Genomic DNA, 27,072 nt, shown 5'->3' with positions numbered 1-27,072 from the left:
TAGGGGGCTGAGAAGTCTTATACTGACCCATTTGTACTGTAAATCACACTCTTTCTTGTATTGTTCTTTGCTCATCTATGTATTGTCAGGCGCTGCGGAGCCCTTGTGGCGCCATATAAATAAACGATAATAATAATAATAATGTGCTTGTCAGGAGATCGTCGTCAGATGTAGCTGCACCTGAAATAGGGCTGGTACAGTTTCGGATGGTGTGGCCAACGGTCGCGTATAATGACGCACAAATCAGTATTACAGTGTGCACAGGTGCTAAATTGGGCGTTCTCAGTCCTGGCATATTTGGCCACACAGATGTGCACAGGGGAAGGAGCTTGTTGTCCCTTGGCACAAACTCAGACGCTCCAGGTGGGGTGCTGCAGCACAGTTCAAAATAGGGGAAGCCCACCAACTGCTCTTCCAAATTGACTCACTGGCAGTTGGTGGCAGCCCTATTTGAATCTTGAACCGTGCTGCAGCCCCACCCCTGGAGCCGCCACTGGTGACCAGGAATACGCACTGCTGTGTATAGAGTATTCTAAAAACTGGGTGGCCTTAATTTATAGTTAATTATTACGCTGTGCAGACAATTATCATGCACCGACGAGCATACAAGTTTCCACGTACAATGATATTATTATATAGGACAGTGTAACGATCCCTCTCTACAGTAGAAATGTAAACATTCTGGATCTTTAGAGCTTGTTTTCAACGCGACGTAACCTCCTTTGTTTCTAGACCTTTGTGCCAGTAGAACCTTATTTCATTATCAATGCTGTTACCTAGAGGTCACGTGGAATTTGCATACTCTGTAACATATTTTCATGGCATTGTGATCTTCTCTTCAATAAAACAGCAGCATAACTAATGTATGCAAAGGTCGGGAGTTTGCAACGAATGAAATGGTATCAGTGTTTATCTGATTAACATCTGCTGACCCAGCTGCTCACTAATGTGGCTCAGTAGGTAGGTTAAATTGTTGGCTTTCAGGACTTCCCACATGTGTTTGCTGTAAATCTGGCAGCTGAGCTGTGAGGTTCAATCTTGTTAAAAGGCTACTAAGCAAAGAGCTATTAATAACAGCCGTGACTGTATATGTGAAAGCTACTGTACCTACGCAGAACCCGAGGTGCTTTACACGCTGGGCACCTTTACAATGTAGCTGTGCGCAAGCCTTCGTTCCCTGGGAGGGTTGGGAATCGGAAACCAATTGTCGGCCACCATCGATGTGCCAGTTTTGATCGGCAACCTTTTCCCATTCAATGGTGGTTGTCGCCAGTGGCGGATCCAGAGGTGGGGCTTCAGGACAGTCTGAATTTCGAATAGAAGAGCCACACCAACTGCCAGTGAGTTCCAGCCAGTGATGTTTGGCAGCATTCAGAGTGGCAGTTGGTGGGGCTTCCCTATTTGAATTATGGACTGTGCTGCAGCCACCACTTATTGTCTGCACCCCATCAGGTTTACCTCTGAATCCGGCCCGATGGCGGCAATTCCGCTACTACAGTATTTCATGGCTCCTTTGACATCCAAAATGTCTGGTGTAGAACAAGTGCCCGAGTTGCGGGTGTTGCGTAGCATTAGCATTGTATTTGCTGACCACCGGTAGCCCATTAGTGTCACACCAGTGAAGCATGCTGAGACTATATTGTGTTGAGACTGAGGCATATCTTTCATTGCTAATTAAATTGAACCATTGTGCAGTCCCCATATCGGACTGGGGGGACTGTGGTAAAAGGGAGAATTAGTGGAACCAAATGAGATGTGTGATTTAATTGGATTTTCTTAGTAATTCCAGAGGTAAGGTGCCCATACACTGTGCGATTTGCGGGTGCGATGTGCTGCACATACTTTTCGAACTAGGTCCCGATCGCATTGCACGCAAATTACATGCGATTTGCGCACGATGCGATCTAGACCAAAACGCACGCAATGATCGCACCGTGTATGGGCACATTACTCAGACGTCCAATGGTAATGCAGACGATCCAGTGTTGTATACTAGCTGATGAAATTCTCTATACGGGTGATCTACTTTAATGTAGTAAGCCTATCCTAACTGCCATTTCTCAAACACTGACTTTAACCTGACAGTTAAGATCTGATTGGCTGGTACTTAATCTCTCTTTATCGCCCTGCACTTTATTTCTTGTTTAGGCTTAATACTGTACATCTGCCCCAAAGCCATGTTATGCCTTTTAAGTTATTGCCTCCCTAATAGTGGATGCTAAATCTCCAAAATCCCGCAGCTGTGTGTGTCTCGCAGGCCATTATCAGTTCCCCATTGTCCGGTTAGCAATAAGGAATTTCCTAAGTAAATTGAGGGGCAGATTTGTGGTCCCCGCGGCTTGTAGCAGTGTCCGGGGCTAGTCGTCTGCAGCGCGCAATGAGCCCTGGAGGCTGCAGTTACTGCAGATTTTTGTTCACACCCTACTGGGAACACCAAACCGGGGTAGGTAAGACTTTCTGCCCTTACCATGTTAATCCATAGCTCCCATAGTCTATGGGCCTGATTCAGAGCTGAACGCACAGCTGCAAATCCTCACAGCAACTGATTATCGATACACTGCACATGCGTACGGCCTGCAGTACACATACGCGAGGCCATCCTGCGAGGAAGTCCTGCAACTTTTTCTGACTGCACGCCGTTCGCACAGTGATTGACAGGAAGTGGGGGTGATAACTGTCCATTTAATGGGAATGTAAAAAAAAACGCAGGCGTGCCTAGGAAAACGCTGGGAGTGTCCAGGAAAATGCAGGCGTGTCTCAGAGTTTCAAGGGAGGGTATGTGACCTCATCTTGAATTAAAATTGAAGAGCTATGTGCCCGTGATAAACACATTGGCTAATTGAAGTTGCAACCACATACTGGCATAATTGCCTACTTTTGAAAACTAGTTTCAGGGAGATTATAGTTGGTAGTAGAATTTTGCAAGGCGCCCCATTGAGAGGCGTGTCATGCTCCACCCAAAGAGTGTGTCTAGTTCCATATATGGAGAGAGTGTGAAAAGAAATTGTGAACGTGGCACCTAGAAGCGTGGGTGTGTACTGCTACATCTGAGAGGAATTTTGTAAAATTACTTATATACAAATGTAGATGAGCCCAAAGCAGTTAGTAAGAGCTACTATACTTTGTAAAGTGCTGGGAAATGGCGCTGATGATTCAATGTAACTATATCTTTTATCTCCTTTCCCCCCAAAAAATGTAACAGTGTAATGTGGTCTAGGTGAAATGAGGGAGATTGCTAGACTAATGAGGGAGAGAGAGAGATTGCTGCTTTGTCAGGGAGTCTCCTGCAGAATGCAGGAGGGGAGGTAACTATGATGTAACAGTGTAATGTGGGCTAGGTGACAGGAGGGAGATTGCTAGAGTAATGAGGGAGAGAGGGAGATTGCTGCTATGTCGTGGAGTCTCCTGTAGAATGCAGGAGGGGAGGTAACTATGGTGTAACAGTGTAATGTGGGCTAGGTGACATGAGGGAGATTGCTAGACTAATGAGGGAGAGAGGGAGATTGCTGCTATGTCAGGGAGTCTCCTGCAGAATGCAGGAGGGAAGGTAACTATGATGTAACAGTGTAATGTGGGCTAGGTGACATGAGGGAGATTGCTAGACTAATGAGGGAGAGAGGGAGATTGCTGCTATGTCAGGAAGTCTCCTGCAGAATGCAGGGGGGGGGGGGGGTAACTATGATGTAACAGTGTAATGTGGGCTAAGTGACATGAGGGAGATTGCTAGACTAATGAGGGAGATTGCTGCTATGTCAAGGAGTCTCCTGCAGAATGCTGGAGGGGAGGTAACTATGATGTAACCGTGTAATCTGGGCTAGGTGACATGAGGGAGATTGCTAAACTAATGAGGGAGAGAGGGAGATTGCTGCTATGTCAGGGAGTCTCCTGCAGAATACAGTAGGGGAGAGGTAACTATGATGTAACAGTGTAATGTGGTCTAGGTGAAATGAGGGAAATTGCTAGACTAATGAGAGAGAGAGGGAGATTGCTGCTATTTCAGGGAGTCTCCTGCAGAATGCTGGAGGGGAGGTAACTATGATGTAACAGTGTAATCTGGGCTAGGTGACATGAGGGAGATTTTTAAACTAATGAGGGAGAGAGGGAGATTGCGGCTATGTCAGGGAGTCTCCTGCAGAATGCAGTAGGGGAGAGGTAACTATGATGTAAAAGTGTAATGTGGTCTAGGTGAAATGAGGGAAATTGCTAGACTAATGAGAGAGAGAGGGATATTGCTGCTATTTCAGGGAGTCTCCTGCAGAATGCAGGAGGGTAGGCAACTATTGTTTGGGTGCACACTAGTGGTACTGAGATTACTTATTACCATGAATTTGTGAGCTGGTGGTCACCTCCCTGCACAAAAATACTCCACTACCGAATAGCAGTAGTACTTTGCCCCAAAAGATAAAAGCACCGGGGCGTCTGTGCACTTTTTTACTGTTGATCCTGCATCAGTACAATCTTATACCAGTCGCTTCGGTGGTGTAAGGAAGGTGTTACTCATGATTACAATGGAACTCCCTTACACTGAATAAAATAATACTGACAACCACATCAAACCTGCTCATGCATCTTTTACACAGCTTCCATTCAGCGATCCTGGTCCGACTTTAAAAAAAATATTCACGTGCAAACATTATTCACAGAGAATACTTCAACTGGCATCTATACATAAAGGCACCAGTGGCAATATAGTCATTATTCCAGCAGCGATATACTATAACTGTACAGATCGTTCATTGTTGGTAGAGCACTGTTCACCGCACATTCACAGAGAACTACAAATACAGGAAGAGCGAGATTAACTAGATTGTTATATTCTTACCTAAGGGTTCATTGGAAGCACTCGGGTGTTATAAGGATTATAAAGCAACTCCAGGTCATGTTGTTGTTCCATAACGTCTATAATAGCACTTGTGCTGTGGACTCGGAGGCCCTTAATTTAACCTCCTTCATCCTGTAGATCTAGATTATGTATGGACCAATGCTTGACTCTAGAATATATATTTACTACATGGCTAATTGAAGATGTCATTTTTTTTAAAATTATAATTGTGAAGCAAACAACAAATAAGACCATATAATAAAAAATGTCTGTGTGCATAAGTATCCCCCCCCCCCTCCCCACCCCACCCCCCCTGATAATAATACACATCGCTATTGATCCTCGGAACTCTTGGGGCCGGCGTACTAATGATTGGAACATTTTGGCAGCTTGTCAGACCAATGTTTGTTGAATTATTGAGAAGAATCTGCTTTTTATTTTTATTTTAATGTCTTTAAACCTATCTGAGCGTTTGAAGGCAAACATGGATCCGGCAAGCTGACGATAGTAATGGGATTTTGTAAATCGGCCCGAGACAAGCCAGTGTCTCCCAGCCCTATCCCCAAGACGCACAAACAGCGCCTGTCTCGTAAAGGTAGAGCCACCATTGGCTGTACAGCGTGTATGCTAAGTCGCTTTGGAATTGTGCAGGATGATAATAATTAATAGTAACAATAAGTTTATTTATATAGCGCTCTTTCTCCAATAGGACTCAAGGCGCTTAACGGATAGAATGAATGTAATACAGGACAGGAACAATGAAGTACAGAAAAGTTTTGCATAAACAATACTTAAGGGAATTAAGAAAATGCTTGGGTAAAAAGGAAAGTCTTGAGTATGTTTTTGAAAGATTCTAAAGTGCGGGTCTCTGGAACTATGCAGGGAAGTGAGTTCTATAGCGTCGAAGCAGCATGGCCAAAAGCACGACCCCAATGATTGTAGCACCATTATTTCACAAGAACATCACCACGCTCGATGATTGCGATGGAAGAACTGTTAAACGGGCATTGTTCCGGAATATCCCATATATGGTTGTTTGGGTGACTGAGAAGACCACAGTATATAGAGAACTTCATTGCCATGTTCACCAATCCAGTGGGCGAATACAACAGCTCCGTGGATGGGTTCTTATCCTGGGCAAACGCCTGACTCCTGTCCGGAAAAGAAAGCGGCAATCCTGGTGAAGACGGTCACTCAATGGCATTAAGCAGAGTTGACCTTTACCCTCTAAGGGACCACATTAAGATGCCAATTAGTAAGTTTAGCCAATTAGGCCGGCACCAAACACTCCCCAGTTATCAGTGCTCTTACAGTATCAATCCCGGCTGCTATTTCCGCCGGTGGACATAGCGGCACTCGCCTATTCAATGCTGCCGTTACCGTCAACAGTGAAGGCAGCATCTGACAAAACCGATCCGACCTTAAAGGAATTGACGAATCCACGGCCGTTTTTTGACAATCCGCGCTCGTTTTCGCTGATTTGTGGACTTTCCGACACACGACAGTTGGTACACTGAATAACGACTGTCGAGTTACTGTCGGAAGGGACGAAAAACAGCCAGGATTCCGATTATCGGGACGTTCATTTGGACAGTTGGAATTCCTGATTGAATACACCCCCCCCCCCCCACTCAAACAGGAGTTCTATTGAAGATGGGAAATTGCCCATAGCAACCAATCACAATCTATTAGCATGTAAATGTTGGTAAATAAATAATAAGTAGAATCTGATTGGTTGCTATGGGAAACACCCCATCTTCACTAGAACTTCCATCTTAATACATTTACCCCAATGATAGGCATTTCAGCATCTTAAGTTAATACATGGCCTTACCCACGTAAGGATTTTGTTTGTTAAGTAGCAGAGCTCATTGGAAGCCCTTCCATTCAGTCCGATTATTATCTGTCATTTATCCAGGTGTTTCCAGATCTGGTGACTAGATGCACTTTTACCTGCGCTTTGAGATCCATAAGCAGTGGCGTAGCCACCGTGCGGCAAACCCCGCGGTGGCGGGGAGGTGCTGAGTGATGTGGGCACCAGGGTCTGCGGGAGCTATGCCGCGTTTGTGGCCGGGAGCCGGGACCTACTTTTTCTGCGTCCCGGCGCTCCTACTAGCCTTCTCCTAGCTCCTTATGACAAAATATCCCTCAAAAAATGCCGCCCCCTTACAGACAGTATTTAGGATGCTAGAGGGGGCAGCAGTGGCCTACTCTAGCTTCCTTCAAAAAGGTCAGCTGTAAGGGGGCGGACATTTTTTGAGGGACATTTTGTCATAAGGACTCGGAGCCCGGAGGAGGCTAGGAGTGCAAAGTAGATCTGCGGACCAGACACGCAGCCGGGAACGCGGCCAGGTAAGAGAGGGGTGGAGGGGGGGACGGACAGACAGATGGATGAGGGGGGGGGCAACATTTTGGAGCAGGGGGGTGCAAAGTTTGGCGCTATGCCACTGTCCACAAAATATGCGCCGTTTATGAGGATCGTTTTGCTGGATGTTTATGTGGCACGGATGGGTGATAACAACATGTGTTTATGTATATTCCTCTGTATTATGTATTCCTAGGTTCCCAGCGGGCGTCTTCCATTGCAGCATCCCGCATGGAACAGGCCATGTCTGAGTTTACAATGCACAGCAGCGTCCAGAGACAGGGGCCGATGCATCAGTGGATAACCCTGGAGCAGATATGGCTGCAGGCCGGTAAGTGACCAGCAACAAAACAATGAAACAAATGAAAGGAAGTTAAAGCTGTGTAACACCCAGTAGCGGTTCAAGAGGCAGGGCTGCACCACAGTTTAAAATTCAAATAGGGGAGCCACCAACTGCCAGTTTGGAATGGCAGTTGGTGGCAGTTCCTTTGGGTCCCCTGTTTGAATTCTGAACTGTGGTGCAGCTCCTCCTCTGGAGCCGACCACCTGTCATAACCCAAAAGCATTAGCACAACATTTTCTCCTCCCCTGTGCAAACCTTACTTTCTAACTAAATAGTGTCTTAATGGCAAACGTGCACTGATAGAAGAGATTCTGACGGTAGGAAAGCCCGTGGATTGGTGAAAACAGCCGCCGCAAGTTAAAAATAGCTGCATATTCGACAATCCAGCGGCCATTTTTGACATTGCAGAATCGGGTTTGTACAGTGATGGCCGATATTTCCGCCTGTAGGAAATATCGGTCAGGACCTTCCTTGGGTATAAATCGCTTGTTATAATTAATAGTAGGAACAGTTTTCAGCTCCTGTGACATCACAAAAGCCTCCAAGCGTAAAACTTTACTGAATACAAAGTGGGATTTATTTAAGGAGGGTGTCATAGCTTGCTACAGTATATTCTCTATATACCACTTTTAATGAATCACTTGTTTATGCAAATTAGAGACAAGATACTTCCTGTTTCCAGGTATTGTAATAAATAGATGATAAGGGTGATTTTGGTAAAGGAGCCTCTGAAATGTTGACAAATCTATCAATGGCTATTGGTTTATTATTTCTGCAGGATTGGAGTCTCTGAAACACTGTGACCCCTATAATAGTACAAACACACTGGACCCCAAAGTTATGAAAAAAACACACGGCCCCAGAGTAATGCTAATACGTTGGCCCCCACTATAACTAAAGACAGTGACAATGAGTCACCACAAGTCGTGGGTAATCCTGTGGAAAAGCGCCGCACTGCTGGAGCCTGCTACTTATTGCAGCAGTAGCCTAACAGGCGAAACAGCGGTCGAAAAATACTGCTCTAGTGGTTAGCCAAGCCTCTTTGGTAGCTGGCCAAAACCCTATGTATGAGCCATACCACTACATTTCCATTTACTATGGCATATACTGTATTATTCTCTAGCACACAGGTTATCAAACTCGGTCCTCGGGACCCCACACAGTTCACGTTTTTCAGGTCACCTGGCAGGCACACAGGTGCATTCATTACGCATTGACATATTTTAAACAATCCACAGGTGGAGCTAATTATTTCACTTGTGATTCTGTGAGGAGACCTGCAAAACATGCACTGTGTGGGGTCCTGAGGACAGAGTTTGAGAACCTGTGCGCTAGAGAATAATACAGATTTCTTTGTCATTCCTTTACAGTAATATATGCTATAGATATTACATTTACAGTACCTAACTGTGCGTGTTTAATGCTAATGGTAATAAGATTATGTTGAGGATACAGCAGAATAGCACATACCAGTAACTGTGATATTAAAATGCATGTTTTTTTATCAAGCAATATGGTCGGTCACAGGAGGCATTTCAGATGGATCCAGAATACCTGCATTAGCTGTGCCCGCAGCATCATTTAAAATGCTGACGGAATGTTGATTTCAGTTCTGTCCTAGTTAAGCTCCGGTCTCATTTCTGCAGCACAGTACATGACAACTGATATGAAAATAAAGATTTTTGCAACAACATAAACACCATTTGCGGCATTGAAGGAGCAGGGGGACTTACAATAACCTCAATATGTAATGTAGTATCGTTATTTTATCTTTTTTACTGCAGTGCATCGACACCGGTGGTCCAAGTGGAAATTTTGAAGTGGGGGTATGGAAAAGCAAAGGATGTAGCTATGTGTGCGCCGAAGGCACGCACACTCCTGAAAAGGGGGTGTGGCTACTCAAAAGGGGCGTGTCCTTAAGCGTAGAGCAATAGAGGTGGAAAGAGGGTGAGGAGGAGGGGAAGTGAAGGAGAGGAGGAGGGAAAGTGGAGGAGGGGGAGTTGAGGAGAGGGGGAGCCAAGAAGGAACAGGAGAGGGGGGTGAGGAGGAAGGTGAAGCAGTGGAGAGGAAGAGGGGGAGCGGGGGGGGGGGAGGGGGTGTGGAGGAGGGATGAGTTGATAAGGGAGAGCAGAGGAGAGGGGGTGAGGAGGACGGGAAGCAGAGGAGAGGAGTAGGGGAAGTGGGGGAGGGAAAGCAGTCGATAGGAGAAGCGGAAGCAGAAGAGATGAGGAGATGAAGTGGAGAAGGGGAAGCAGAGGAGAAGGGTAGGGGAAGCGGAGGAGAGGGGGAGGGGAAGCGGAGGAGAACAGAAAGGGGAGCAAAGAAGAGGAGGATAGAGAGCAGTGGAGGAGGAGGGGGAGGAGAGGAGGAGGAGGGGAAGTGAAGGAGAGGAGGTGAAGTGGAGGAGAGGGGGGAGGAGGAGAGGAAGTGAAAGATGAATGGGGGGGGGGGGGGTGAAGGAGAGGAGAAGCCGAGGAGAGGGGGTGAGGAGGAGGGAAAGCGGAGGGGAAGGAGAGGCAGAAGAGGAGGTGTGGTGGAGTAGCCGACAGGGGAGAGAATGGGGAGGAGAGGAGGAGTGGAGGTGAAGCAAAGATGGAATAGAGTGCTGCATTCTACATAATAAGCCACGATTTAGGGCCGTGTTTTCTGCCCCTGCTCCCGGGTCTGCTCACACTCTCTCCCCGCTTCATGCACCACATTGCAGTGTCCCCAGCAGCCCCCAGGTCTTCTCATGCTGCACCTCAGTGCAGGGTCCACAGCAGCTCCTGCTCTCTGGCTCCGTACTTTCTTCCCGGCACTGGATCTTCTTTTTCTGCACCCCAGCTCAGGGTCTACAGCAGCTCATGTTCCTCAGCGCTGGGAGCCTCTGACAGTTAGCTGACCTCACACTTGGGCTGAGGCAGAGTAGGGCACTGAGCGCACTGCACACGTTTTTAATTTAAAAAAATAACTGTTCCAGGTCAGTGGAGAAGTGCCGGTATGCCATACCTCCACATACCTGCCCACTTCAACCACTGATCGAAATAGTAACGTGTCAGTACATCTAATATATCATTTGTACTTCTGCTCAGAAACATTAGTGCTGCATTACTTCCAATGGCCCCATACTAGAGATGGTCTTCGCATCTCGATGTTTCACTACCATCAATGTTTTGGTTTCGATGGTAGTAGTGTTACCATTCCCAAACCATTACCAAATAGTAAACATTTGATGGTGTTGTGTGGTCCTTCCCCTCTGCCAGCCATGGTACAGTGCTTCTGCGCATCTGTGACCACGCTGAAGATGTTTGCGCATGCACAAATCATATTAACTTTTTTCCTATTGAATTCTTTGGATGCGATGGTCAGTGACCATCACATTGAAAGATTCAATGGTGGAAGCCCAGACATCATCTGATGTTTGGCATCCGATGTCCATCCCTACCCCATACTTCTGATCAGGAGCATTAGTGTCAGCTCTGCTGGGCTAGGTAATGGGAGGGGTGTGGCCAGGGCCCGCTTCTCATAAAATAATAGTTTCTATGGGCCTGATTCAGAGCCATACGGAGTAGTGTGGCTATTCTGCGTTTTTGGTACTGCTGCTTGTGCATAAGTGTTGTGGAAGAGTCAGCATTCCCCCACATGAAATTAATGTGGAGAATCCAGACCAGGTTTTGTTAGCAGTAGCAGAATCCAGAGAGCAAGGTTTTAACAGATTTACATGGTAGATTTGTACCTCCCTCCTGTCAGACCCTTTAATTGACTGGTCCCACCTCCTCTGGTCCCACCTCCTCTAGGATCTCATAAGGACCTCACCATTGTACATACATTTTGCATTCTGTGGTGCTTTCTAAGGTTCTTTTGGCCCAGCATCTATGCTTCCCTCATGAGGTATTGTCAGGAATGCCCAGTGTGCCAGAGGACAGCCCCCCTGCCAGAGTTTTGGGCTCCACTGGTACCCCTCCTTATCATTTCTATGCCTTTTGAGCAAATTGGTATGGATCTGATAGGGCCAGTGGAAAAATCTGCTTGAGGGCACCAATACATATTGGTGGTAGTTGATTATGCCACAAGGTACCCAGAGGCTATACCCTTGCGCAATATGAAATCTGGCACCATTGCCAGGGAGCTACTAACCATGTATACCCGCTTAGGGATACCGAAAGAGGTCTTAACGGACCCAGGTACCCCTTTTGTGTTTAGACTCATGAAGGATTTATGTCGGTTGCTAAAAGTAGACAGGATTACCACCTCCACGTACCACCCGCAAACAGATGGCCTGGTAGAAAGATTTGATAAAACCCTAAAGCAAATGATAAAGTGTGCAGTGTCTCAAGAAAAACGAGATTGGGATCTGCTCCTACCTTACTTGATGTTTGTGGTCAGCAAAGTACCCCAATCCTCTACATTGAGCTCCTCTCTGGGAGACAGCCCAGAGGAATTCTAGATCTGTTAAAAGAAGGGTGGGAAGACCAACCGTGCCAGGACCCCAATGTCATTCAGTTTGTTATATGGCCGTATAAGGCAGATTGCGCCACTCCTGAACGAACACATGGAAAGGCCCAACATTGTCAGAAGCAGAGGTATGATGTCACCTCAGTCACCCGATCCTTTAACCCAGGAGACAAAAGTGTTAGTGCTGGTACCCACCACAGAAAGCAAAATGTATGCACAATGGCGGGGCCCTTATGAGATCATAGAGGTGGTGGGACCAGTCAATTACAGGGTACGACAGGAGGGTAGAAGGAGGGAGGTACAAATCTACCATCTAAATCTGTTAAAACCCTGGATAGATATATATATATATATATATATATATAATATAACCATTAGAAGATATAACTGAGCTTTCTAAGCATGCATTCGCCCACCTCATGGTAAGGCACCTGTCTCTTCTAGCTGGAAGCTGCTCTCTGGTTTCACTGGTGCAATGATAGTGTCCGATTCAGATGCGAATACAATGCTGACGTAGCAGTGATCTTTTTTTTTAATGATGGAACTGCAAGGCATTGTAAGTGTCGCAGCCACCCACTAATCAACAGAAATACACACTGAGGGAGAATAGCCCCTGACAGTTGGGATCCCCACTGTTGGGCATTTAATAGTCGAAATTCCGATATTGGTGTTCTGACCGCTGACGTCACAAACCCTCTGCTAAGCCGGCTTGGAACACCTGCATTTTCCTTGACATTCCCAGGCCCAGGGTTTTTCTAAGCACTCCCAAAAAACTCCACTACCACATGCCCACTCCCCATAAATCACCTTGTGAACGGCCGGTGAGCAGAACTAGTTGCAGGAGTTCATCGCAGAACTGATGACTGATACAGGCCATGAAAAAGTCCAGGACACGCCTCAGCTATTGCGGCCACTCCCTGTTCCCTCCCCGAAACGGTCCTGTCCTGTCAATCACTCTGCAAAAAAATCTCGGTGGCTATGAGTTTGCAAAAGCACTTTGCCGCGCACACAGTATGATCGCTGCAAATACGCAGATTATCGCTCACTTGCATTAACATTGCGTTGCTTACAATCAGAAATTAGGTCCACATTGCACAATGCTGTGGCCACAGCTCTAATGAAATTGTATTATATCCTACCACTATTGTGGTAGTGATTTGTATCGCTGTCCAGAAAAAAGAAGAGAGGGTTTCTGAGCAACTGGAAACCAACCCCCCCCCCCTGTGTTGTACTGTAAATGCCTATTTCAGGTGCATTGTACTTGTGAATATACAATTGGTATTATGTGATTATTCTGTACTCTTCCTGTAAACATATTAGTAGACTCTGGAGCACTCGCCTCGTAGCCCAGCAGCTTTGTGTGTTGGATCTCTGGTTGAATCCGTCAGTTCACCTTTCATGACTGTAGCTGAGTTTATTTATCTCCCCGAGGCCCAGATGGCTGCATTCACTGTACATAATGAAAACTAACAAATATATTGTAATCCTTGTCAACTTGCTTTCCATTCAAGACCTCAAGTACCGGTGGAGGTGTAATTGGAATAACAGATATTATTTTATTATTTATGCTAAATGTTTGTTGTATCCTTTACATACATTGCAGACGCTGGGCCTGATTCAGGTTCACATGGTCCCCTGAGAATTTGCATGCGTATCGGTGAATATAGGCATGTGCAGACCCGACGTGTGAACGCCTTCGGCGACTATCACAGTCGCCATGGCGATCACACACAGCCGGGTGGGCAGTGGGTGGACAGGGAGCTGTCGTTTTGGGATGCCCAGCATTTCCTGGACGTGCCCAAAAAAATGGTGGGTGCACCCAGAAAAACGCCTGCATGCAAATTCGCCGCCTGTATACTGCATCCTTACAAAGTTATGATAAATGCAGAACTCCCTGCCCCCCAGAAAGGTAGGCAAGTCTCCCGGGGTCCGGGCAGTCTCCTGCATAACCAACCCCACCTTGCCCCTGCAGCAGGGGGGTCCGTGTGAGTAAATGACCCGATTTGCGTCTTTATAGCCCCGCCCACCACTGTGCAATGCCTGAAATACCGGCATTGCATGGAAGGGGATGTGTCTACGAGGACGCAACCACGTTGGCCACGCCCCCCACACGGATCATCCTCCGGCCTTCCCCGCCCTGTCAGTGGCCCTGCCCCCCCTGTGCCTCACTGAGCTGGGCAGCCAGGAAGTAGGCAGCCCCGGCGTAACTATACAGTATAGATTCTGCGAGTGATAGAATACGATGGGTTAATCAGCCCTCTGCGCATCATCTCAGTGTTCTGGGGCCCTGTCATCTGCTGGAATCCTTTGATATTGTTACATTCTGATCCATGGGAATCGCCAGACTTTTCAAACCTACATCTGAATTCTGCGGCTCAGCAGACAGTCACTGCAGATCCGTGCCAATTATTCTCCTACCTCTGTAATGTAAAGTGATCGGCCGTAATGAGGGAAGAAATCAGGACAAATTGTTGCTGAAATATGGATACAGGCAATAGGATTTCACTCTTCCAGGCCCGCGAGAATGTCCGGATAGTTACTCACAAATGATATGGGGATTAATGCAGATTAGGGATTTTGTGCCACTGATGTTTGTGCGTTGATCTCCGTACACTGACTCTGATGAGACACTGATGAGAACCGATCAGGCTGCAAGGCCCACAACCGGGCGACGGCTGGGAGATGGAGCACATACTGCCAGCTTAGAACACAGGCCAATAGAGCAGTGGTTCCCAACCTTTTTTCTCTCCTTTTCATTTATAAGTACCCCTTACTCTCAATTTGAACTATCCACAGTACTTACAAGTGGAGTGGAAGTGAGCGGTATGTGTGTCCTTATATTAAGGAGTAGCTGAGGAGTAGTGTGTGGTCAGGAATTGAGTCCCTCTGTGTCCTGGGTGCTGGCTGTGTACTGTCTCCGGGGTTCCTGCTAACGCTTGTAAGATTAATGCCACTGCTTCCTCCACCTGTGGCAGCGCAGGTAGCTCCCAGTGGATTGCTGATTGGGCAAAGACATGAGAAGATGCTAATGACGATGCAGACAGAACCGGAAGTGATGTAACGTGATTCGTCTCCTTGGCAATGGGAGACTTATCCTGGAGACTTCTTCTTCTTCCGCCATAACCAATATTATTTTCAAGTACCCCCAACTGGTCTGCAGAGTACCCCCAGGGGTACTAGTACCCCAGGTTGGGAACCACTGCAATAGAGGAATGATAGCAAGGCTGCATTATAACCAGGGCCGGGTATCCTGAGAGTTGCATGCACTTTGGTGTACAATACTTTTGTATGTATGATATACTGGGTACAGGGCTGGATTTAAGTGGTAGACCGCCCCTAGGCAGCGCTTTTTTTTGCCTCAATATAGGCAGGGAGATAAAAGGTAGACAGAGAGGGGGGGGGGGGGAGAGAAGGGGGAGAGATGGGGGAGGGGAGAGAGAGAGGGAAGGGGGGGGGAGGGGAGAGAGAGAGGGAAGGGGGGGGAGAGGGTAGAGAGAGAGAGCTCTGCCCACTCCAAAACAGTGCATGTACCTTCAACAGCACTGCAGGGCTGCTTTTCCCAGGTCTTCAGCTCCCTTTCCCCAGCATAGCAATGTGGCATCCCCCTTACGCCAGGTCTTCAGCAGCAGTCGATCCCTGTGCCACAGGGCTGCCTGCCGCTGCACCTCTCTCTCCTTGTCCCCTGCCGCCGCTGCTCCTCTTGTGGTCCCGGCAAATGTCACTGCTGCTCTCTCTCCTCCTCTTCTGTGCCTGCCGCCGCTGCTCATCTTGTGTTCCCCGGCACCTGAAACTGCTCCTCTCTCTTCTCCTCCCCTGCGCCTGCCGCCGATGCTCATTTTGTGGTCCCCGGCCCCTGCTGCCAGTGCTATTCTCTTCTCATGGTCGTCGGAAGCTGTTGCCTGTCAGACTCAGGTCAGCAGCACTCAGGTCAGGCGCCGGAAGTGCAAAGCTCCTGTCATTGACTCGCTGGCACTAAAGTGCTGCCTCTCTCCAGCGCCGGGTGTTCAACACTCGATCCCCGGTGCTAGTTTACAAGTGCCGCAGGTACAGCTGTAGGTGGGCACTTTCCGCAAGGTAATTATATTTTTAAAATAAAAAAATCATTCAACTGTTTGCCGCCCCCAGCAGGTGCCGCCCATAGGCCCGTGCCTCACGGGCCTAGTGGGAAATCTGTCCCTGACTGGGTATACATATGGGTGACTGGCGGTGGGGATGGCAGCAATTAGAATACAGACACCAGAAGGAAACATATCATTGGTCCGATAAATGACCCCTGTACTTTGTCACCTAACCATAACAGCTGAACACCCCCCATTTAAAATGCAAAACCAACGCCCCCCCAAACCCCCCCCCCCCCACAGCCTAATCCTAACTCTCCCACCCCAAAGAAGTCCAACCCTAAACCTCCTTGTTAGTGCCTAACCCCTATACCCTGCCTCCTAACCATATAACCATACCCCCCCCCCCCCCCCTTCTGCCTAACCATCCCCCCTCACAGTCTGCCAATACTTACGTTAAGGATTCTGGCTGTAGTCGTGATGATGGCGTCGGTTTTGTGTCTGCCGGCTTCCCATCCGCCGGGATGCTGAACACAGTGAGGGTGGTGCTATATACAGTGGGACCACTACTAGGCAGCCCAGCGAACAGGTAAGCGCCACCCGCCGCCTGCGGCCAAAGGTGCTCGCTGACCATGGAACGGTTTCTCTCCCCTTCTGTTATAAAAGTCAGTCTGGACTAACTATTTTTACCGTCAGAGAGGGGGTGGGCACTGAAGTCATGTGACGTCAGCTGTCCGCCTAGACCAGGCATCGACCCGCCTGCGCTCCCAGGGGAACGCCCAACGTTTTTATGGGGATTCCCTTAAAAACACCAGTACCCCTGTCTGCCCCCGCCCACCGGTTTGGAGCGAACAGCGTGAAGCCGATAGCTTTTGGGGTTTGCACATGCGCAGACACGTGCATGCTCACACCCCAAAAATCGTGGAAGGGGACAATTTCGGACTCATACACACGGTCTGAATCGGGCCCCAAATATATTGAATTTGTATATTCCACTTATCTGGGGTGTTTGTGGGTCAGTGGTAGTTAAATTAGATTGTAAGCTCCATTGGTCCATCTATAGCAGAAATGGGGACCCTTTGGCCATGCTGGCATGCTGGGATGTGTTGAACTACACGTCCCAGCATGCCCTGCTACAGGTTCGCTATTTGGCTATGCTAAAACTGTTGAAGGGCATGCTGGGATGCATAGTACAACAACAGCTGGAGGGACGGAGGTTCCCCATCTCTGATCTACTGTATAGGGAAGTGTTGTCAAACTCATGGCCCTCCAGCTGTTGTGGAACTACACGTCCCAGCATGCCCTGCCACAGTTTTATCAATCCGTTATATAAAATTTGGGGCAGGGCATGCTGGGACGTGTAGTTCCACCACCGCTGGAGGGCCATGAGTTTGACACCACTGGTATAGGGTAATAACCTTATTTGTTTTCAGAAGCAAATGGCCTAATGCATTTCCTGACATCCCATTGGTTGCTGCCTAAAGGAATAGACAACAGTTGCAGATGGCTTCCTATGGGCTACTTATAGGAGGGGGACACATTTTGGCATCTTCTTCGTTTGTCCCATTTGGCATAATAGTAATGACTCTACAATACTTCTTTGTGTTAATGCATGCATGTCCAAACTGTGGCCATCCAGCTGTTGTGAAACTACACATCCCAGCATGCCTTGCCACAGTTTTAGCATTCCCTAATAGCAAAAATGTGACAAGGCATGATGGGACTTGTAGTTTCACAATAGCCGGAGGGCATACTTGCCTACTTTTGAAAACTAGTTTCAGGAAGATTTATAGTTGGTAGTAGAATTTTGCACAGCGCCCCATTGAGGGGGCGTGTCATGCTCCACCAAAAGGGCGTGTCTAGTTCCATATATGGAGAGATTGTGAAAAAAGATTGTGAACGTGGCACCTAGAAGCGTGGGTGTGTACTGCTACATCTGAGAGGAATCTTGTAAAATGACTTATATCCAAATGTAGATGAGCCGCAAAGCAGTTAGTAAGAGATACTATACTTGGTAAAGAAATGGTGTTGATGATTCACTGTAAATGTATCTATCTCTTATTCATTCTTTCCCCAAAAATGTAACAGTGTAATGTGGGCTAGGTGACATGAGGGAGATTGCTAGACTAATGAGGGAGAGAAGGAGATTGCTGCTATGTCAGGGAGTCTCCTGCAGAATGCAGGAGGGGAGGTAACTATGATGTAACAGTGTAATGTGGGCTAGGTGACATGATGGAGATTGCTAGACTAATGAGGGAGAGAAGGAGATTGCTGCTATGTCAGGGAGTCTCCTGCAGAATGCAGGAGGGGAGGTAACTATGATGTAACAGTTGTAATGTGGGCTAGGTGACATGAGGGAGATTGCTATACTAATTAGGGGTAGAGGGATATTGCTGCTATGTCAGGGAGTCTCCTGCAGAATGCAGGAGGGGAGGTAACTATGGTGTAACAGTGTAATGTGGGCTAGGTGACACGAGGGAGATTGCTAGACTAATGAGGGAGAGATTGAGATTGCTGCTATGTCAGAGAGTCTCCTGCAGAATGCAGGAGGGGAGGTAACTATGGTGTAACAGTGTAATGTGGGCTAGGTGACATGAGGGAGATTGCTAGACTAATGAGGGAGAGAGAGATTGCTGCTATGTCAGGGAGTCTCCTGCAGAATGCAGGAGGGGAGGTAACTATGATGTAACAGTGTAATGTGGGCTAGGTGACATGAGGGAGATTGCTAGACTAATGAGGGAGAGAGGGAGATTGCTGCTATTTCAGGGAGTCTTCTGCAGAATGCAGGAGGGGAGGTAACTATGGTGTAACAGTGTAATGTGGGCTAGGTGACATGAGGGAGATTGCTAGACTAATGAGGGAGAGAGGGAGATTGCTGCTATTTCAGGGAGTCTCCTGCAGAATGCAGGAGGGGAGGTAACTATGATGTAACAGTGTAATGTGGGCTAGGTGACATGAGGGAGATTGCTAGACTAATGAGGGAGAGAGGGAGATTGCTGCTATTTCAGGGAGTCTTCTGCAGAATGCAGGAGGGGAGGTAACTATGATGTAACAGTGTAATGTGGGCTAGGTGACATGAGGGAGATTGCTAGACTAATGAGGGAGAGAGGGAGATTGCTGCTATTTCAGGGAGTCTCCTGCAGAATGCAGGAGGGGAGGTAACTATGATGTAACAGTGTAATGTGGGCTAGGTGACATGAGGGAGATTGCTAGACTAATGAGGGAGAGAGGGAGATTGCTGCTATTTCAGGGAGTCTTCTGCAGAATGCAGGAGGGGAGGTAACTATGATGTAACAGTGTAATGTGGGCTAGGTGACATGAGGGAGATTGCTAGACTAATGAGGGAGAGAGGGAGATTGCTGCTATTTCAGGGAGTCTCCTGCAGAATGCAGGAGGGGAGGTAACTATGATGTAACAGTGTAGTGTGGGCTAGGTGACATGAGGGAGATTGCTAGACTAATGAGGGAGAGGGGGAGATTGCTGCTATGTCAGGGAGTCTTCTGCAGAATGCAGGAGGGGAGGTAACTATGATGTAACAGTGTAATGTGGGCTAGGTGACATGAGGGAGATTGCTAGACTAATGAGGGAGAGAGGGAGATTGCTGCTATTTCAGGGAGTCTCCTGCAGAATGCAGGAGGGTAGGCAGCTATGCTGGAGGGCCATAGTTTGGACATGCCTGCGTTAAAGCATTAAAAATCAGCACATTATTTGACATTAAACTATAACGCATCCAGTGCTTTGCTGAAGCATGCTAGATATCTGACCATGGCGTTGGTGGAAGCTACTGTATCTGCTCCATCTGTTTGCTGATATTACTGCCAGGTAAAATGGAACTTTTCTATATTCTTCATCTTTTAAGGTTATGAGGTGGGTTTGGAAGGAGCCTAAGAACTGTCGTCGATAAATAATGCAGCAAGAGCCTTCTTACAACAGAAGGTACTTATATTCTCATCGCTATTTCATGACAACCAGCATTATCACACAGAGCCAAGGAGTGAAGGATTAAGTCTTCCCCCTTTGAATTCTGGGTAGAGATAAGCAAGTTGCTCCTTGCTTGTGTTCTTTTGATGGCAAATCCACGTTTCACATTTATATGAAGGGTTCCAATAACGCATCAGGTACAGTTCTCCTAGAGCAGCGCTGGCCAAACCTGTCCCAGCAGTTCATATGTGTCAGGCAACCTGTGGATCTATAGTAGGAATGAATGCAGCAGGTTTGAAAATGTGACAGTTAGTAATGACTACAGCTGTGCACCAGCTAGGGAGTCTGGGAAATGTGACAGTTAGTAATGACTACAGCTGTGCACCAGCTAGGGAGTCTGGGAAATGTGACAGTTAGTAATGACTACAGCTGTGCACCAGCTAGGGAGTCTGGGAAATGTGACAGTTAGTAATGACTACAGCTGTGCACCAGCTAGGTGATCTGGGAAATGTGACAGTTAGTAATGTATTGGGCTGGACTGGGGCAGAGCCTAGGGGAGGCCCACTTGACAGGGGTTGGAAGGAGCATAGTGGGTTCAAGGATAAGGGGGTTGTAAGGGGGGTGACTGAGTAGTGACATAGGGGAGGGGGAGGGGCCTAACAGGGCGGCAGGATAGTATATATTGAGGGGTTCACATAGCCCCAGGTCAGACATTTTGTCAAGGATCAAGAAGCTGGCTTGCTGACTGATCTAGTGTCACCCAAGCATGACAGAAATCGAAACTGCGCTGGCCTCCTTGAGGAAGGCGGCCGGTACGCAGGGAGCAGCCTGGCTACAGGAGCAAGTAGCGGGCCTCATGCGGGGGTTGGGGACGGACGCTGACACGTCTGACCCCTCTGGCGCACGGCCTCGGAGGTCCAGGCCTCCGGAGCGCCTTAGCCCTTCTTTCACCCCCAGAACCCGGCGCCGATCCAGGAGCCCCATCCGGGACCCTCCAGGCAGTTCCGCGGGACGGACACCTTCCTCCCGGCAGGTGCGGTCTGGGAGGAATCCTACAGGGCGGCGGGGTTCACAGCGCGGGAAGGGTTGCCTTCCCGTGCGAGAAGAGGCAGCGGAGATGACGGCGGGCACGAGCGCGGCCGAAGAGGAGGCCCAGACGGAGGGTCGGGGAGAAGGCGTCATCACAAGCGGGGAGAGAGCTCCAGGGAACGAGCGGCAGCCGGCTGGCTTCGCCGGCGATGAAGAGCCTGCACGCAGTGCGGCACCCGCAGGATCCGAGAGGGGTGCGCGCCCGGCCACCAGACCAAGTAGACCAGAGGAGGTGCCTGGAACATCTGGAGTGGGAAGTGCGCGTCAGGACACAGGAGCTGCGGCTGCTGGGTTCACAGCCCCCAGGCAGCCTGGTGAGTCATCAGCTTTGTCTTCTGGGCCCCTGGCAGGGAGTCAGGGGGTGGCGGGTGTAGGTCAGCAAAGTGAGGCTACTAAGGGTATGTTAGAGTTGGTGACGGGGTTTGCAGAATGGTTTACAAAGGTGAGGCAGGGGACAAGTCAGTCGCCAGCAAGCGCATGGGTTACGCCAGGCAGTGCAGGGGGCGTTGGCAGTGTGGGGGCTACGCAGAATAGTGGGGAAAGTGTGGTGGAAACGGTGCAAGTCAGTGATTCTGCTAAGGGTGAGGTTTATGTCTGTTTTGAGGGACCGCTGGGGGCTCACTTGAAGCAGGAGTTAAGGGATAAGGTGTGGAAAGGGGAGTATGTAGACATATTCTCGCTGCTCCCATTGGAGCGTTTTAATTTGGACAGGCCACGTAAGGAAGAAAAGAAGGAGGAGGAGGAACGTCGGAGGTATAGGCTGATACCGAGGACATTTTCTAATTGGCTTCAGGCTTTTGCGATTTTAGCTAGTGTGATAGGGGAAAAAGCGCCTGAGAACTGTTCGGCTTTGTTTTGTTATATGGATGCAATCGCAGAAGCAGAAAGGGTGTACGGGGGTCAGGCGTGGCTGAGATATGATGAACAGTTTAGGCAGCGTAAGGCGGTGCGGCCGAATATTAGGTGGGATCATAAAGATATTGGGCTTTGGTTGAAGGTGACGGCACCAAATAGGTTAGGTCAGCCCTTTCGAGGGGACAGGGGGGGCCCAAGAGAAGGGGTCTCCAATACGGCCTTGCAGAAGGGCCTATGCTTTGCATTTAATGAGGGAGCATGTCGTTTTGGAGCAAAGTGCAAGTTTAAACACGAGTGCTCCTCATGCGGAGGTACCCATGGAGCAAACAAGTGTTTCAGGGGAAAACCGAGGGAGGCTACCTCTAAAGGGGGAGACTCCAATACGATTGGGAAGGATGCTGGGTTATCTGCATAGATACCCAAACAGGCAAGCGGCGGTGTTGTTAGAAGAGGGGTTCAGGGATGGTTTTAGAATTCCTTCAGAGGTTGCGGGGATGGGGGTTTTTAAGGGTAACTTGAAATCAGCAAGGGAGCACCCAGAGATAGTGGGGGAAAAATTAAAAAAGGAGGTGCAGCTGGGAAGAATGTCTGGTCCTTTTGCATCTCCGCCTATGGCGGATTTGATAGTGTCACCATTGGGGGTGGTGCCCAAAAAAGAGCCGAATAAATTTCGCCTCATCCATCATCTTTCGTTCCCTAAGGGGGCGTCAGTGAATGATGGTATTGATCCGGAGATCTGTTCTGTAGTTTACACGTCATTTGATGAGGCTGTTCAATGGGTGAAGAGTTTTGGGAAGGGTGCCCTGTTGGCAAAGACAGACATAGAGGCTGCCTTTCGATTGTTGCCTGTTCACCCAGCAAGCGTTAGGTTGTTAGGGTGTTTTTGGGAGGGAGGGTACTTTGTGGATCGTTGTCTTCCAATGGGGTGCTCCCTGTCATGTGCCTATTTTGAGGCCTTCAGCTCCTTTCTAAGAATGGGTATTTAGGGACGTGTCAGGGTGCAGGTCAATTATCCATTATTTGGATGATTTTTTGTGCATTGGCCCAGGGGACGGCAAGGTATGTGAACTATTGCTGTGCACTGTGGAACGAGTGGCAGCAGATTTCGGGGTGCCATTGGCCCCTGAAAAAACTGAGGGGCCTAAGTCAGAGATTAGTTTTTTGGGGATTACCATTGACACAGTGCAGATGGAGTGTCGATTACCCACAGACAAGCTAGCGTCGCTTAAAGCAGAAGTGGGGAGGGCAGCGAGAATGAAGAAAATCAAGTTGAGGGAGCTGCAGTCGTTGTTGGGAAAATTAAATTTTGCATGTCGCATTATTCCAATGGGCAGGATTTTTAGCAGACGCCTGGCAGGGGCGACGGCTGGAGTTACGTCCCCTCATCATTTCATTAGGTTAGGGAGGGAGTTGCGTGATGATTTGAAAGTGTGGACGGAATTTTTGGAGTCGTTCAATGGCAGAGCGATGTGGATGTCAGACACGGTGGTTGCATTTGATATGGACCTGTTTACCGACGCTGCCGGGAGTGTAGGTTACGGGGCCTATTGCCAGGGTCATTGGAGTGTAGGAAAATGGCCGGAGGCATGGATTACTCGGGGTTGGGTTCGGAATCTAGCGTTGTTGGAACTCTTCCCCATACTGGTTGCAGTGGTGATTTGGGGGCCTTTATTCAGGGACAAGAAAGTCTGCTTTCATTGTGATAACATGAGTGTAGTGGAGGCAGTCAATCGCTTGTCGGCTTCATCGCCCCCAGTGGTTAAGGTTTTACAACGATTGGTGCTAGAGTGCTTAGCCTTGAATGCTTGGGTGGTGGCTAGGCATGTTCCGGGAGTGGCTAATGGTATAGCGGACTCCTTGTCTCGTTGGCAGTGGGACCGTTTCAGGGAGCTGGCACCGGGAGCGGATCAGGACGGGGTCGATTGCCCGAGGCACCTTTGGGAGCTGCTGGAAGAATAGCGGAGCAGCTCATCAAGGATTCACTCGCACCTGGCACGTGGTCTGCTTATTGCCAGGAGTGGCAGCAATGGAATGAGTGGTGCAAATCAGTGGGATTGCCGGAGGGAGAGGACGAGATCAGGGTGTTGTTGTACATAGGCCATTGTAAGGAGATGGGGTGGTCGACGGCAAAGATAGGCAGGTGCATGGCAGCCTTGGCATTTGGTTTTAAGGCTAGCGCGAGGCCGGACGCCACCAAGGGTTTTTTGATAGCACGGGCACTTAAGGGTTGGAGGAGGGGGCAGGCGGTGCAGGATAAGAGAAGGCCGGTTTCTTTTAAGCTATTGCAGGATTTGGGCAGACAGCTGGGGTCAGTTTGTAGTTCTGTTTACGAGACCAACCTGTTTAGATTGGCATTTTCACTGGCGTTTTTTGGAGCACTTAGGTTGGGGGAATTGGTCAGCCCAAGCGTGAGGACACCCGGGGGCCTCAGGGACGAGGAGGTTTCGTTGTTTTCGGAAAGGGTGGAATTTCTCATTAGACGGTCGAAAACTGACCAATTGGGCAGGGGTAAGCGGGTGGTGTTGTTTGAGGTACAGGGTTCGTTGATGTGCCCGGTAGAATGCTTCAGAGTGTTCAAGGGCTGTAGGTTTGCAGAGGGGCAATTGAGTGATCCATTGTTGTTACATGCTGACGGGTCATTTCTCTCCCGTTTTCAATTTATTGGGGTTTTCAGGAAGGGGCTGCGGTTGTTAGGCCTTAGGGAGCAGGAATATGCAGGGCACTCGTTCAGGATAGGAGCAGCCACGGAGGCAGCCCGCTTAGGTCTTGGGGAAGATTTAATCAAGAAGATTGGAAGATGGGATTCGGCGCGATTCAAATCCTATGTGAGGGTAGGAATGCTATAAGGTGCAGGGAGCGGCTCATTGGAAGTTGTTTTGTTTATTTTTCTTTAGGTTTAGGGCAACCTGCATGTCTCATATGGATCATGGGACACTCTTACGTCTTTTGGGGCGCCGTTCGGGCCGGGATGAGAACAAACGGAAGACGATTGGGGTTGAATGGCCGTGAATTCGAGGTCCGCTGGCTGGGAAAGCGCGGCATGGTGTGGAGTGGCGTACTACCAGAGTTCCATCGTTTCGTGAGGCTGGACAGGCCCCCCGAGATCTTGGTGCTACATGTGGGTGGTAACGATTTGGGGGTTAGGCCGTTCCGGGAGCTAATTAGAGATATAAAGTTTGATTTGTTGCGCCTGTGGGCGTTATTTCCAAAAGTCATTACAGTATGGTCCGAGATAGTGCCCAGAAAAGTGTGGAGGGAGGCGCGTTCAGTGGAGAGGATCAACAAGGCTAGGATCAAGGTCAACAGGGCCATTAGTAAATTTGTGGCCATGAATGGGGGAGTGATGGTGCGCCACCTAGAGCTGGAATCTGGGTTGGGCGCATTCTGGAGGGAGGACGGGGTCCACTTGAACGCAGTGGGTATGGATATGTGGGCGTTGGCTATACAGGACGGGGTAGAGGTGGCTGTGGCTTTGTGGCGGATACGCAGGGGGTAAAGGGGTTAACCCCATGCGTTGTGGCGGAGGGGATCCTCGAGGTTGGTGATCATGGAGGCTTGGTTTTTGTGGAGGGGAGGGCCCCATGGCGGGGGCTGGACTCCTCAGGGTGAGGCTATGTGGGTACATTGTCAAGGAGCACGGGGTCTATGCAGATCGGTGCCCTCGAGCCTGCTCAACGGCTGGGGGTAAAAAGGGTCAGGGAGGTGCTCGGAGATGTATGCCAGATTGTTAGGGGTTTTGGGCCTCGAGGATCACCTTTGCGGGTTATGTGGGGATCATGAATAACTGTTTTGGTTTTATATATGTTGTTAATGTTTTAATAAAACTGGCTGCTGTGGCCAATTTAATCCAATATGAAGGTGTGGACTATTATTGTGGGAAAGGGGGCTGGTATATAAGGGTCACAGCGAGTTGACAAATACCCTGTCATGTATTGGGCTGGACTGGGGCAGAGCCTAGGGGGAGGCCCACTTGACAGGGGTTGGAAGGAGCATAGTGGGTTCAAGGATAAGGGGGTTGTAAGGGGGGTGACTGAGTAGTGACATAGGGGAGGGGGAGGGGCCTAACAGGGCGGCAGGATAGTATATATTGAGGGGTTCACGTAGCCCCAGGTCAGACATTTTGTCAAGGATCAAGAAGCTCCCACCCACCCTCCCTATAGTTAAGGTTAGTGAGAATGATTGTATTAGTTTAGGGTAGGTTTATTATTTGTCACGGTGGCTAGGGCGGAGGGGATCCTCGAGGTTGGTGATCATGGAGGCTTGGTTTTTGTGGAGGGGAGGGCCCCATGGCGGGGGCTGGACTCCTCAGGGTGAGGCTATGTGGGTACATTGTCAAGGAGCACGGGGTCTATGCAGATCGGTGCCCTCGAGCCTGCTCAACGGCTGGGGGTAAAAAGGGTCAGGGAGGTGCTCGGAGATGTATGCCAGATTGTTAGGGGTTTTGGGCCTCGAGGATCACCTTTGCGGGTTATGTGGGGATCATGAATAACTGTTTTGGTTTTATATATGTTGTTAATGTTTTAATAAAACTGGCTGCTGTGGCCAATTTAATCCAATATGAAGGTGTGGACTATTATTGTGGGAAAGGGGGCTGGTATATAAGGGTCACAGCGAGTTGACAAATACCCTGTCATGTATTGGGCTGGACTGGGGCAGAGCCTAGGGGGAGGCCCACTTGACAGGGGTTGGAAGGAGCATAGTGGGTTCAAGGATAAGGGGGTTGTAAGGGGGGTGACTGAGTAGTGACATAGGGGAGGGGGAGGGGCCTAACAGGGCGGCAGGATAGTATATATTGAGGGGTTCACGTAGCCCCAGGTCAGACATTTTGTCAAGGATCAAGAAGCTCCCACCCACCCTCCCTATAGTTAAGGTTAGTGAGAATGATTGTATTAGTTTAGGGTAGGTTTATTATTTGTCACGGTGGCTAGGGCGGAGGGGATCCTCGAGGTTGGTGATCATGGAGGCTTGGTTTTTGTGGAGGGGAGGGCCCCATGGCGGGGGCTGGACTCCTCAGGGTGAGGCTATGTGGGTACATTGTCAAGGAGCACGGGGTCTATGCAGATCGGTGCCCTCGAGCCTGCTCAACGGCTGGGGGTAAAAAGGGTCAGGGAGGTGCTCGGAGATGTATGCCAGATTGTTAGGGGTTTTGGGCCTCGAGGATCACCTTTGCGGGTTATGTGGGGAT

The 27,072-nt window shown here is 49.0% G+C and overlaps 1 protein-coding gene across 5 annotated transcripts in view; it reads left to right on the top strand.

Annotated features, from left to right (window-relative positions):
- TTC7A (tetratricopeptide repeat domain 7A) overlaps positions 1-27,072 on the top strand; it is a 368,146-nt gene that overhangs the window by 252,044 nt on the left and 89,030 nt on the right. For 4 of the 5 annotated variants that reach the window (XM_083175293.1, XM_083175295.1, XM_083175292.1 and 1 more), the window contains one exon: positions 7,384-7,518. In XM_083175293.1, coding sequence (XP_083031419.1) covers positions 7,384-7,518 — 135 coding nt within the window. Of the gene's footprint in view, positions 1-7,383; positions 7,519-19,881; positions 19,975-27,072 lie in introns of those variants that run through there. The other variant, XM_083175296.1, reaches the window with a different exon arrangement.

The sequence above is a fragment of the Crinia signifera genome, chromosome 3, assembly GCF_055691185.1.
Source record: "Crinia signifera chromosome 3, ASM5569118v1, whole genome shotgun sequence".
Taxonomy (NCBI): Eukaryota; Metazoa; Chordata; class Amphibia; order Anura; family Myobatrachidae; genus Crinia; species Crinia signifera.
The sequence above is the reverse complement of the archived record's forward strand: the minus strand, read 5'-3'. Positions and strand labels throughout refer to the sequence as shown.